The sequence below is a fragment of the Convolutriloba macropyga genome, chromosome 3 (assembly GCF_964194025.1).
Source record: "Convolutriloba macropyga chromosome 3, txConMacr16.3, whole genome shotgun sequence".
Lineage (NCBI taxonomy): Eukaryota > Metazoa > Xenacoelomorpha > Acoela > Convolutidae > Convolutriloba > Convolutriloba macropyga.
Genome location: NC_134470.1, coordinates 56,722,337 through 56,736,619, shown reverse-complemented (window position 1 = coordinate 56,736,619; position 14,283 = coordinate 56,722,337). Strand labels below are relative to the sequence as shown.

The 14,283-nt window shown below is 34.7% G+C and overlaps 1 protein-coding gene across 1 annotated transcript; it reads left to right on the top strand.

Annotated features, from left to right (window-relative positions):
- The first annotated feature begins 9,816 nt into the window (after positions 1-9,816).
- Positions 9,817-11,890, top strand: LOC142337157 (crystallin J1A-like). Its single transcript, XM_075386263.1, is given in 3 exon segments — positions 9,817-10,089; positions 10,091-10,666; positions 11,609-11,890. Coding segments are annotated over 3 exon segments (1,056 nt in total). The 5' UTR covers positions 9,817-9,822; the 3' UTR covers positions 11,822-11,890.
- The last annotated feature ends 2,393 nt before the right edge of the window (positions 11,891-14,283 follow it).

Sequence of the window (14,283 nt, the reverse complement as noted above, 5' to 3'; positions counted from 1 at the left end):
ATTGGAAGAGCCGGCTCAAGCATACTCACTACTCACTGTCTAACTTAGATCTCTGTTAATTACATAGTCTTGTAGATCTTGCCAAGTATCCCCTGGATGCTCAATTTGGCGTTGGTGAGATTTTGTTTTAAACTTGGGGGCGTTAATCCGCGCACAAAAAACTCCATTCTTTTTGATGTTCTTATCATTTGTGAAAGGGTTTGGTGCTGCCTTTTTCTACTGCTGTGTTGACCCGATGAATATATTTTTTAAACAGTTCGTTTGGTTGCCGTTTAATATTTTCAATTTCGATGCACTTACGGTACTGATCTCGGTTATCTGAAAATCTATTGACAAATGCGTTACTTATTTGAGTCCAGGTTTCACCATCGGGAAGTGTTTCAAACCATTCAGCGGCCGGGCCTCGTAAGACAGAGCCAAAAAGTGCTCGTTTTCTAGCGTCCTACGCTGGTTGGTCACTAGGATCGGCAGGGCGTATACCCAGTGGAAAGTCGATTTTTTTATTGATTAGGTTCAAAAAATCTTGTGCATCCTCTGATGGGTCTAGACCGGTGAACTTTTCCAATGCTAAGCCGGGATAAGCAACAATGTTGGCCATTATGAAATTTTTTCAGCAATACACAGTGAAATAAAAGTATTTGTGGTACGAAAAATTTTGAAAGACAGAGAAAGTGGCATATACCGGGAAGTATAACGGTTTCCGGAAAAGTTTGTTTATTAAAGCAAAGGGTGGGAAACATGTTCCAAATTAAGAAATTGATTTGTAAGTGAGATGTCAATTTAAAAGCGAAAAATTGTTTAAGATTTGTTTATGATAAAATGTTTTTTACCCAGTGGTTGCTATTAAAAATTTAAAGTGCGGGGGGATTTAGAAGAACAAAATTACTCCATATAAAATTAAAGAAATTCTAAGAAATACCAGTCACAGGCAAGCGCAATTTTGGTGAGACAGCAACTAATAGAAATATTCAAGAAAAAAATAGCTAAGTAGATCTAAGAGGGAACATTCGGTTTCAGAATAGAACACAATTCACAGTGGAGAATTCGTCTTTTGCCATAAGCGAACTTGAATCGTGGTTCGAAAGAGAGGTTCTCGTTAGTCACTGGGGCCGAAGCCATAGAGACGACGTAGCATCTAAATTTTTGGGTTGGAAAACTCACGTCTGTGAATCGAACATCTATCTTCCACCACCTAATACATTCGACACACTGATTGTAAATCAGTTGTCAGCCTAGAATAAAAAAATGAATATCACAGTCAAAGATTTTTTAAAATTGTTTGTAATTTTGATGTTAAAATGGGTATTTAGTTGAGCTGCGGTCGCAACAGATTTACGCTTGAAAAGTTGTGGGGGTATTCAGTATAATCTTAAGGTCGTGCAAATATTCATTTAATACATCGCGTAAATAGTTTTACCCCTTTTATCTAAGCGACCATATGAGATTAAAACTTAAATTACTTAAGTCTGGAAAAGGCCCAATACGTCTTATTCAACGGACAAGGTTTGATTCTGATCCTTTAAAATAAAATGATAATCTCAAATGATCAGACATCAGTTTACACAATTAATCTAATCACACAAAAGTAACTCAAAAGGGTGAGACTTACTTTGTTCTGATATACATTTATGTTTCAGTACCAAATTGTAAAATCGACAAATTTCAATCTTTCAAACTTTAACTTTCCAGACTTACTGAATATGAACTAAACCGGTTATGCAGACTGGATTCTGTTGTTAAATTTCTCTTCCTATAACATTCAAGCCCAAATGGCTTCCACAAATAGATTTGGTGTTGTGCTCAACCTAGAGCTCCCGTTTTTTCCTGGTTTTCTACCATGTGTTTTTAACAAAACAACCTGGTTTTTCTGATCACAACAAAGATCAGTCATAATTATCTGATTCTTCGTAGCAATCTGCGACACATACATGCCTAAATTTACTAAGTTTTGAAATGCGTGGTATCGGAATTATGCGGAATTTCGGAGTCTTAGTACTTTCACTTCACTTCTGAATAAGTGGCAGTAGCTGCAATTTTTTAAGAAAATTCACACTAACACTTTGGTGTTACCAGGTGAAAACCGAACTTTGGTTGATAGCAGTTCTAGTTCCCTGTTTTCGCAAAGACTTTAATCCTGTCTGCTTGTTCTTAGTTTCCTAATTGGTTCTCGCTTGGGGGGCTTCTTTTTACCCGTTTACAACATTCTGGCAGTTTTATGTTGACCCCTATCCTTTATAGAGAATTTGCATTGTGGCCATATCACCTACAAGGATCAATTACTGTTTTTTTTCCGACTTCAAATTAGTTCTAGTGTAGCCAATCGTCGACTTCAATTGATTTTAATGGATTTAATTTCTTTTGGAGCCACAAATCGAGTTAACTCTGAGATATTTGCTACAAGCGTTCATATTTATTTCTGTGTGCCAGAACAAGCTTTAATTATGCGTACAGATTGTCATAACGGGCAGTAACCATTAGTTGTTATCTTTCAAGCACTTGTGTGATCTTCAAATGTGTCTTATATTATACTAATGTTGCGATGAATTGTTTTCACTTGATAAAAGATATGAAAAGCAAAACCACTCTTCAAATTATTCAATAGGTATTCTGTGTAATGAATACATGTTTCCAGACCAATATCTAACATGTGCTATCAAACGAAAGTTGCATTGAATGAATCAAATTCAATTCAGTTTTAAGAAATCACATGTTTTAGTACTGCTAATGTGTTCTAGAACAGATAGTTGTTAGTAGTTCGAGTGTCTCATTGGGTTTTAAAAAAGGCGGAGGTATTTAATATAATTAATAGGAGCGTATGAGAGGTAAGTCGTATAATTAAACCCGCCTTTGATTGGTGTTTTAATGCTGCCTCTTTGGTGCTCTCTGTGAGGTTGACCTCGTTTAACCTCGGAATAGTAGAACCAAGCGCCAGGTAATACCAGGCATATGAGCCCCATTGCAGACTAGTGTACCAATCATGGCAGCAGTGGTGTTACCACGTGATAATTTCAGACACAAAAAATGACCATAGTCACCAAAAGGAAATGTCCTGTTTACAAAATTGAAAGCTTTGGTAAATATTGAGAAAAAAGCTGAGAACACTGGTTGGTCTAATGCTGTTTCTCTGCAATTAATGCGAAAGCACAAATGAAATTTTTGTAGATAATTACCCTATCTATATTGCTGATGTTTTTTCACCCCCAAAATTTTTTCCCAAACTTTTTCCTCAATAACAACACCCTGCTTATTTTTCATTACTACCCGAATGATTGAGAGAAATGAAAGCACTTTTACAACAATTTCTCAGAAAATGAACTTGATCAGCCCTGTTTTTGTAGCCAAAAACTTTAAAAATTGGATAAAACTAAACTTCCTATGCATATATGCAAAAAGTTATTTCGTATGTATTAATTTGAAACCTCCGCTGTGTTAGTATGTAGTAAATGCACATTGGTCGTATATTTACATACAAAGTAACATTATATGTATCAGTATGCTTCACGTTTAAGCTGGGGTCAAAATCCGGGGGGGGGTATAACAGAAAAGATGCGCACAATTATTAAATGATCTCAGAGAAAGTTTGCAACAATTATATCAGTCTGGTTTGTCTTTTTGTATGCGATTTTTCGTACCGATTTTTGTGGTCCAAATTTCTGCGCAAGTTGTTGAGCAGTTCTCTAAGAGCCTTAGTAGTAGTCTGCATGTATGCGATTCACCGAAACTACTGAGAAAGCATAAGTTATGGCGTGAAGGGTTTCGTACCCCCAACCCTCCGAACTCGTGGAATTGCAAAGATTTTTTTGATTTTCGTTCTTTTTAGAGAGTTACAATGGTTTAAAAATTTCAGAATAGTAGACCGAAATCCGTTGTTTTGTTCACATTTTCCCTATTTTTGACAAAATTTTTCGTCAATTTTGCTAAAATTTATGAAAATTGTTAATAACAATGTCACTGAATTCAATAAAATTATAACTAAAAAGCTTCCTGAATTTTATTTCTTGCACACAGTTATCGAGGTTTAAAGTTTTGTGAACGTTTGACTGATTTTCGTTGTTTCTTTTCACATTTTCCGCAATTCATATTTTTATGCAAATTTTTTGCCAATTGGTAAAGATAGTGTTGTTCGTTTTACCTCTAAGAACATGGGTGGTTTTCGACCGTTTGGTTCAATTTGTTAGCAATAATTGTGCTAAATTTGTCAAATTTTGGCCTTTTTCCACCAAAAATGGCTGGAAATAGGCTTTTGTTTGAATTTACACAAGGCCAATTTGTTTAAATTTACAGCATTAATACACCTAAAAACTGCTGACACAGTTTTCGGTGTTTCGGAAACAGGCTAGTGTTAATTGTGCATCCTTTTACAGTGTACTTGAACTAATCGTTTGCCGGTTATTCGCTAATTTAACCCTTTAATTAAGCAAAATGCATCATTTATGTTGATATTTTGACTTTTTTGTCAAATAATCCAAATCCATAATATTCGGAACAATAAAGTGCTTCCAATAGACGTACAGCAATGGCCAAGCTAGTTTTGGTCTGATTGTTGTTTCATAAATTCCAAAAGACCTGATTGTGATCAGTGTGTTTTTTTCAAAGATTTTTGCATTTCCCCATTTTTTCCGTTAATTACTGAAAATAATATTTAATACCAAAACGAAATAATGACACGTCCATTTGATTTCATTACTAGGGGTTTTCAAGGAAACCTATTTCGCTTCTTAGTCGAAAGCTTATGGTCGTTTTGACTTTTAAAAATCCATATTTTAAAATATACAATAATTTATTGAGCTTTGCGACTTTCTTAGCTTTTGTCAATTTCTAGCTTAAGGTCAGCAAACACAAGTCACACGGTTTCCTTTTCGGTTAACAATTTAATACCTACAGCGATTTTACTGCTTTGATGCTACAAGTTTTCATAAAATTTTAAAATTTTTTTGGACATTTTCCCATCATTCGGGTTCTGTCACACTATCGACAGCTCAAGTGTCACATTCTGGGCATTTTAAAGGAAAAATTTTTTGAAATTATCGGTTTTTCTACGAACAGATTATTGTTATAACTGCTTCGACTCTGTCTTCTAGAATTTAAGATTTTTTCGGTTTTCGGTCTTTATTTTTCAATCTTTTTGTAGTCCTTTGACAAATTCTAGATATTTGCAGGTGTTAGCGTCTTCCTATGGAAATTTTTTGCTGATTATAGTTAAGTGCTAAAGTTTTTCACGACTTTGAAATCTTTTTTTAAGATTCATAATTTGCTGTTTTCTTTGCCAACATGTTACCGACTCGCTAAAAATACAGCTGCTAATAAAAAATATTGATGATGATGAAAGGCAAAATTCAACATGTGGAGTTTTTTGGTGCATCGCTCATTGTTTTAACGGTCTCGGTACCGGTTTTTTTTGCAAAAGTTGTGTTTGATTTTCGTTAATGTTTGTAGTTCTTTTTGTAGTCGAATGAGAAACACTGCATAAATGCACGTCAAAATGGCTTGTTGTGGAAGAACTGTTTGCTGATTCATTTGATAGCTAAAATCTTCAAGAATTTGGAATCAAATGTTTTTGAAGATATAAACGGTTTATTTTTTAAATTTGAAATTGGCTGTCTTTTAACTACATGTTATCCAGTGTCCTTAACTACAACTTGCATATCATATTTTTGTTGTTAAAAAAGCACAGTTGAGCAAATCTAAGTTTTATAGTGCAGTGCTTTTTGTTTTACGCCTTCAATACCAGTTTTTTTTGCAAAATATATATTTAGTATTTGATTTTTGTCTATCTATCATCCTTTTTGTAGATGTATGACATTCACAATAACGGCAGTTCCCAATGCCTTCTTTAGAAATAAACAACCCTCTTCAGTGATTTCGTTGCTATCTAATTCTTTGATGCTTTTGAAATTAACAGTTTTCGAAAAGTTAGAGATAAATGTTTTTTTAAACTTCTCCCCTTTTTCTTTCTTTAAAAATTGTTACGCAGTCTCATTGTTCAACGCTCACATATCTCACCATTGGGTTTTAATTTTTACTGACTATAATTTGGTTTTAACTGCTTCCACGCCGTTTTATTGCAAAATTTAGCAGAAATTTTGTTGTTTTTCTTCTGACCTTTTCGTTTATATTTGTAGACGTGAGACATATTCTGGAAACTTACAGTTCTCAATGTCTTTATTTTTTAATAAGGATGAAAACAAATCTATTTAAGGTTTTGAATTCGTGCGCAATGGATTTCATTGATTTATTTGTTTTGGAGAAGACAAACTTTTTTTTGTAACTTCGTCCTTTTTCTTTTTTGTCTGCTTGATGCCGAGTGTAATTAAAGACTGGTCCCATGTTTCTCCTAGCAAACCAAAGTAGTTTGTTTAATATAGGTTTTATTTGAAACTTTAGCTTTTTTTTACTTATTATTTTGTTTTTTTTTTTTCAAAAAAAATTGAGTTTTGGATGTAAATGCTTGTTATTGTTATTTGATTTTCTTGTTTGTCTTGTCTCGTAGTCTTCTTAATGACAATTCTCATTGGCCCACTAACGCGGCTTTATTTACTTAAATAAGTGATTTGAGTTGGAGGCATTTTTTTTATTCATACACCAATTATTGTTGATCAACATGTGCGAAATTTTGAAAGTTTTCTATCTCTTCTTCATTTGGTCGACAATCAAGTCAAACTTGTGGATATGCGGGGTCGGAACCTTATGTGCGAACGCACATTACTGAGCCTCCTTGTTTCGATGAAAAGTCAAATTGGAACCTTGATTTTAATAACGCTGGAGTAGTGTAAATAGAGAAAGAGTGAGTAGGGAAATAGGGAAGGAGTGGAATCTAAAGATTATAGAGAGTGGAATTTTAAGGCTTAAATTTTTTCAAACTTCTTTCGAAGTGAAGTTACGTATTGGTGTTGGAACAAATTTTCCGTTTTTGGAAAATTTTCAAAACTTTTCTGAGTTTCGATTTCTGTGCGTAGTTTTTGCGCTTTTTGTTCTTCTTTTATATAACCCATTTAACGAAAGGCCCCATTTACGTTGAAATGAGGTCTTCTAGAACCAATTTTGCTTCATCAGTTAATTGTTTCATCAGTTATTCTTTTTGTTGTAGATAATTTAGCCCTGTTAATGATCGGTCCCATTATTGATGTTGTTTAGTTGAGGCCTGTGAATTTTCATTTAATGGCTTTCGTTTTTCAGTGTAGGGAGTTTTCAATTGTTGGCTAATTATTATAATGACTTGGACCCAGGTCAGCGTTTTTATATAAAATGTTCAAGAAAGTTCTCTTTTCTGTGAAAGTCTTGCCTGCCTATGCATCGTCTGTTTCTCTCGACCCAATGGTGGCTGCTCAAATTGACTTTGTGCTGACCAAAAGTAAGTATCCAATGTTATTATTTAATGTCATGATTCTTATGGCTTTGAAGCCATGAGTTTTGTCTGTACTTGATGTTAATTTTAGTCTTACTATTTGGTCTCACTACCGACTGATCTCTCTGGCTTTCTAAGGAAGCATAGTCGAACTTATTCACTGTTTATGTTCATAGCATGTTTTTCGTGATTCCAAATTATTGGTTTTCTAAAAGCTAAGTTCCGATTTTTGACCCAGTTTTAATTTTCTCTTCGACTTGCGTCTTAGTCTCATTAATGACATCAGCTATCTGCTTTCTAAAGAAATTAAAGTCAATCTGACCAGTGCTTTTTGTTTAACAAAGGATTTTTGTCTTTGATATTGTTTGTTTCGTGTAGACTTTTGTATTTAATTGTTTTTTAATGTCATGTGTTATCTAACTTATTAATCGGGCACATAATGTGACCACTTTTAATTTAGTTATAGTTTTTGGCTGGTAGGATTAACTGAGACACCATTTTTTTACGATTTTGATTTTTTTCATTTGTTGATCGTTTTGCTTGTGAGAAACAATGTTAGCTGCCCTACATCTTTGGGCTGTCTGAAGGTTTCTATTATATAGGTTCTTATTCTATTTACTTAAAAGCCACTAATTTTCGAAAGCATCTTGAAATTTGTCAAACTTGTTTTTGATAGCTGCGATTGTGGGCTATTATTAGCCTTCTCTTGGTTTTTCTAAAAATCCAACGGATTTAATAGTATTGGCGCTTCGTCTTCTAGGATCTGTTCACATATTTTAGCGATTTTTTGATGTGAAGTTAGAGGGGTGATTTTAGTGACGCTGGTAAGAGTAGTTATCAATTAGTCTCATCGGTTCACAAAAAAGGATATACCCAACTAGTTGTTCTGAGCTTATAATAAAAGGGTTTCAAAATCAGCTCAGAGCAAAAAGGTTCTGTATCAGCTCATAGCAAAAGGGTCTATGACGTTGATTGACACTATTTGTTGTAATAAAATATGAGCCAATTTTTGATTTTGCATGTATTTGTTGTTCATTTTCTGGTGCTATTAATTTATACCATTAAGAAACCATCTCATCGGTCGCTAATGACGCAAAATTGAAACTTATTATTGTCTGGTGTTAATACCAATACTTCAAAACTTTTTTTCAAATAGTTAGTTGGATTTATTGAATTCTGCCCGTTGTTGTTTTTTTTGATTTTTTTAAATTAGTGAAAGTACATAGTGATTCGTCTTTTCTTACTTTGAGGCCAGTAATTTTCAGTTTCCGAAGGATTATGATTTCTGCCAATTTTCTAATTTTTGTTTTAAATTTTTCTCATTTTGGCAAGGTTTTCGTATGGTGTACGCATTCAGTTGTTATTAAGAGTTTTTCTACAACGCTTGTTTTTGGAAAAATTATTTTGATGATTGCTGGTAGATTTTTTTAGTTTACGGCATATAGGTTGGTGCGCTTTGTTAGCTGTCAAAATTTGATTTTGCTGTTTTGTAATTCAGGACTTTTTCCTGCTGTTTTTTATTTCGTGAAGAGTTTGGTACAACCATATGACCTAACGCCCACTTCAAATCTACTTTTGTTCATTCCTTCATTCAACTTTTACTGCGTTTGTGACGTCATTTTTCACTTAGTGGATCTATTTTTTCCGGGTGCGTGATTGTTTGGACTCACTACGCATATTTTAAAAGCTGCGTCTTTGCTCCATAGTACCAGGGTCGATAAACAATAGAGGTTCTGTTTCCTTTCATGTTTTGGTTTCCAGAAAGTATCGAGGAATCAATTCATTTATATCAATTGAGATATAGTTAAATGGCTACGGTTTGATTAGTTTTATTGGATTGAGGTCACGCAAATTTCTATGGAACTCAATCCAAAGAGATGAAAATTGACGTCACGCAAGAAAATTAGGCTGTTGGTTGGTTAAAATCTGACAAACGAAAACAATCGGTTGCCACCGATTTTGTTGTAGAGGACAATGTAACTCTGGTTGATAACCCAGAGCGTGTGCGAAGTGCTTCCGATTAAAGATTTTCTGTCAGTTTGCAACGGTATATGTTGACTGTTCTTTTCTTCACTGTTTTTACCGTCAATTTGTAGACTTCTTTTAGTTGATGTACTTACGTTACTTCATTTTTTGAAAAGATATTTTTCTTTCTGTTTCCTGTTCCTTTCATTTTCTGAATACAATGTTTGAGTGTTCTAGGCATTCGGTGTCAAATGAGCTTTTGAACGACGTCTTTTTTATTATGAAAATTTCCTGGTTTTTTACTCTACTTGGATTTCTTCCTTAAACTAAATTGTTGCATGTTCGAAAACGGTCAAGCTCACTCAACTAATGATGCTTTGATATTTTTTCTAACAGAGTGAAAACTCTGAAATGATTTTGCTTGGTGAATAAATTTATTTCGGTCCGGTAATTCCGCGGAAAAGAATAGAACATCCTATTTTTCAATACAATACTTTTTCAGAAGGTTCAGTATGTCGGCTTCTATTCAAAATTTACTGGATAGTGTCATCAAATTGGACAAAATAGCTCAGCGAAAAATTGCTGTAGTGTTAGGAGCTGCAGTGGGTGATGCAGCCACCAGGCCGATGCACTGGGTGTATGACAACTCAAAGTTACAATCCTATATTTCAAAAGTGAAAGAAACTCCCGAATTTTTTCCGGAATCTAAATCACCGTTTTATACTCTACCCACTGGCGAAAATAGTTGCTATTGGGATATTGCAGAATCATCTCTAAGTGTTGTTGGCTGAAAGTTCAAGTTACGATTATAATAATGTTTGCGACACTTTGCAAAATGCGTTTCTTCCCGGAAATGCGAAAGGGTACGATCTAGAAGCGCGACAAACTTACATGAAGAAGCGAAGTTTAGGCCAGAAATTGGATGGACCGATAATAGGCAAATGGTTCCACGGCGCTGTAATTGAGTTTCTTCAGAGCTACAAAAATGGTGAAGGTAGAAAGCCCTACGGGGGGCCGGGAATTAAAGAAACTGATGGGTTTTGTTTCAACTTGCCTCTTGTTTGTTAGTTTATGGACTACGAGAATGTTGACGAAATATCAGCAGAAATTATCAAAACGTTGTCGACTTATAATATTGCATTTCAACACGGAATGGTTGCTTCAAATATTATTTCTCGTCTGATTCGTGAACCAAATTTTGATATTTTCTCAATCAAAGCCGAAATTAAACGAGATTATCCAGAAGTGAGTAGGAGACTGGATGGTATCCAGTTGGTGATTGAAGAGAATTTGGACCATACTAAAGCCGTGAACTACGTTTTTGGAAGTCCTTGTTACAACCCTGGATCTTTTCAGGTGAGCAAAGCCTTGGTGAACTTGTTGCGGGACGTGGTTGTGGAAAAAAATGTGTATTATTTTGCACAATCGCTGCCTTCAGATTTTAGTATCGAAAAAAAACAATATTCTTGGCAAGGCTTAATAACTTTGACTGGTTCCCTGTGATTGAATATCCCTGCGTTCATAATCGTTTTTGCCATAAGAGAAGTGGAACTTTTTTTGGGCAATTACTTTGTTTTTGTGGCAATTATGGTTTCGTGAAATTAGCGGCTGTCAGAAATTGTTGTTAAATGCGAGCTTGTTCAGCGATGGGTTGTTGCAACTTTCAATTTTTGTGTTAAATATGTTTCCAAGACAGCAGAATTAAAAAGACGCTAGACACTAAAGTTAAATAGTTGACAGCTTTCTGATAATGATAATAATTGCAATTTCTGCATAATCGTAGTGGAACAGAATTAGGTCACAGCGGCCTGTTTTTCCCTGTATTTGCAACATTTCAGACTGTTCGTTTCATAGGCAACATTGCTCTTTTTTGGTCACTATGGCCACTTTTGTGTTTGTGCAACTTTTTATGACCGGAACTTTACCATCATTGCGGCCAAGATAGTCAGGTTGAAGCTATGGTTAAGTGAGAGCTTATCTTCACATAGATTTTAATTTTTTGTACGGATCTTACAGTTGTGTTTGAACCGATGATGGTGCTGGTGCAATATTGAGCTTGAGGTAATTATAATTGATGCATAAATTTTCATAACAAAACAGCGATTTCTTTCTTTTGTGTTCACCTTGAGTTTGTTTTATAAATTGATATTAGGTTCAAGGTGATTTAAAATATTTCTCCTTTTCACTGATGTGTCCATAAGAACTACGAAACAAAAGCTAAGAAAAACTTGGCCTACCACATTTACACCATTTCGGTTTTATATAATTACAGCTTAAACGATTATTTCATATTTCCAGGGTGCAATACACGCAGTTGTGACGTCACAATCATATCCTGAAGCTATCAGAAAATGTATCAGAGCGGGAGGGTGTAACTGTTCACGTGCGCTTTTCGCAGGAGGGATGTGTGGTGCCATATATGGCATTGAGGGCATACCACGTGATTGGATTGACAAGACAACGAATGCTGAGAACATACTCAAAATGGCCATCAAAGCCTATTCAGAATAAAGCATGCAATTGTTTCCTTTTCTATCCCGTTAGAGTATAACTATATATAATCGACTTTTATCAACCTTTTTTAATTGATAGCCGCAAAGTGATAACGGCTATTATTGGGGACCTCGTGGTTTTTTACAATTCAAAGAATTTGAATTGTATTGGGGCGCTGTCTTTTTTTAAAGATATGTGCACATTTTCATGATTTTTGAAGTCAAATTGGAGTCGTGGTTTTGGTCACGCCGAAACAGGAAATGGAGCGAAAAAGCGAGTGGTTTTGCGGCGTGAAATTTTTTTGCTCTAATTTTAAAGTTGAGTGAGAAAACGGTGTTTGGACAAAAATTCACTTTCTTGCTTGTGGTTTTTTTGTTCGCATGCGGAAATTTTACTTTGATTTTTACTGGTTAATAGCCGCCCTCATCTTCTCAGCCGGCTATTATAGCGCTCCTATTTTTTTTTACTTCGTCGAATAAAAAAATGTTTCGCTTTACCTCATTTTGCCGCTTTTTCAACATTTTGCGTGATATCTTTCTGACTTCTCTAGGCTAGTTTCTCTCTTCTCTCATTCTGCTTAAAGTGATTTTGAACATCAGTTGCTCAGCAAAGCAATTCAAAATGAACAGAGTCAGTATAAAAAATTGAAGTCAGAAGTAGAAACGGGATAAACCCATAAAGCCCAATTTTAGATGCCCGCTATTTGAACGTCGTTCCTATAAGTCTTAGTTACCATCTCTAATGCTTATTGGTATTTATAGTAGCCCCTGTAGCCTCTCTCTAAGAAACAGAAGTACGTTATGTTCAACTACTAAATGCCATGAAAATAAATCGGACGTAAAAAATGTTTTTGTACAAAAATCTTTTTTTTTTCAATATCTTCTATTCTTTCAATCCCAATCCTGCTTATTGGAATCAACGGCGGCTATTTTCCGGCAATCTGCCGGGTATGTTTTTGTCGATCTTTTGGATTAGATTTATTTGTAAATAGTTTTCTCAATCCCTTCATAGTTCATTCTAGGCCTAGTTCGAACCAAATTACCAATTCTCGCTGGTGGTTTTTTGTTCACATGCGGCGTTTTGACATCGATTTTCTGTTTTTTTTATCTGAAGTTTTTTGAAATCCCAATTGACTAATAGTCCGTTCTATGTCTAGTTTTTTGTTAATTCAATGAAAATTCCTTGAATTGTACGTCAGGACTTGTTTTTAATTCGTCGTCTCCATCGATGATTCTTGCGACTTGACCTCTTGGAATTGACTTTAAATTTCAGTGATTTCTACTGCTTTGCAATTAAAATTTGTGTGCGTGACATCATTTGTTCTGCTTTTAGGTCAATTGCGTGACATGCCTCACTAAAAAAATGGCTTCTAAACTCGCATAATGAACTTTAAATTTTATGAACATTTATTAGTTAAAGGTCAATAGTGTGCATCTAAGTAGTGCGAAACGTAGTTGCCCCCAATTCTTGAGTATTACGACTCTTGAGTTTTTGATTTTGAATATTAATTTTGAAAAAGCTGTCTCCTAAAAATGACAGTCCGAATCTAACAAAAAAGTCTTAGTCTATTAAAAGACTTGTGGTCAATTTGTCTATCTTATTTCTTTAGTTGTTTCAATGCACGCAAGGCCACAGTCGTCTATCGCGGCTATTTTCCGGCAATCTGCTGGCTATGTAAGTGTGTTCGCACATGGCTCTGAAAAATTTTTTCACGAGGTTTTTTGTTTTTTTTAGGGGGGGGGGGGGTCCTCTGAACTTTTTTGAAAACAATTCCTCTTCCTCTCCCCCATCTCCTGGTCTCTGGTAAAATAGGCATCTGTGATTTTAAAATTTTTTATGATTTTAGAGTGGTTTTGGTTCTCGGCTAGTTCATGCGCTTGTTTTTCTAAGCGAGCCGTTATCATTGCGCAAGCAAGCATAAGTTTTTAACATATGTTCTGAAAGAATAAAACTTTTTTAACGGGAAAAGGAAACATTTCCGATTTAATGAAGACAAAATAGAGTGGAACTCAGAAAAGACTCTATCTCAGGGATCAAAAACTTTTTTTTATGAATTTCAGATAAATTTAGAAATTATAAAGATTGGTCAAAATACGGGTTAACTACGCAGTATTATTTCTGAAAATACTGTATGAAGCTTATCGATGAAAAATGAATTCCGCAGGTTATTTTTCATTTCAATTTAACTGATTTTTCAAATATCCACCAATCATGATTTGCATGAGTTAGATTTTGACCAATCCGTTTCTCATTATCTTCCAGAGCTATCTTTAAATTGCGATTCGGTACATATTTTTTTGTATCAAATGGTAAATGGATTTTTTAATAAAAATTCTCTGGATGAAGCATCCTTGACATAGTTCAAGCATACATGCCCCAAATAAATCTGTACTAGGGTAATGGTAATCAAAAATAAAAACGAAGGGACTAAATCCTTGATTTTTCTTTGAAACTTTTACGCAACCCCCCTTTAAATGTTG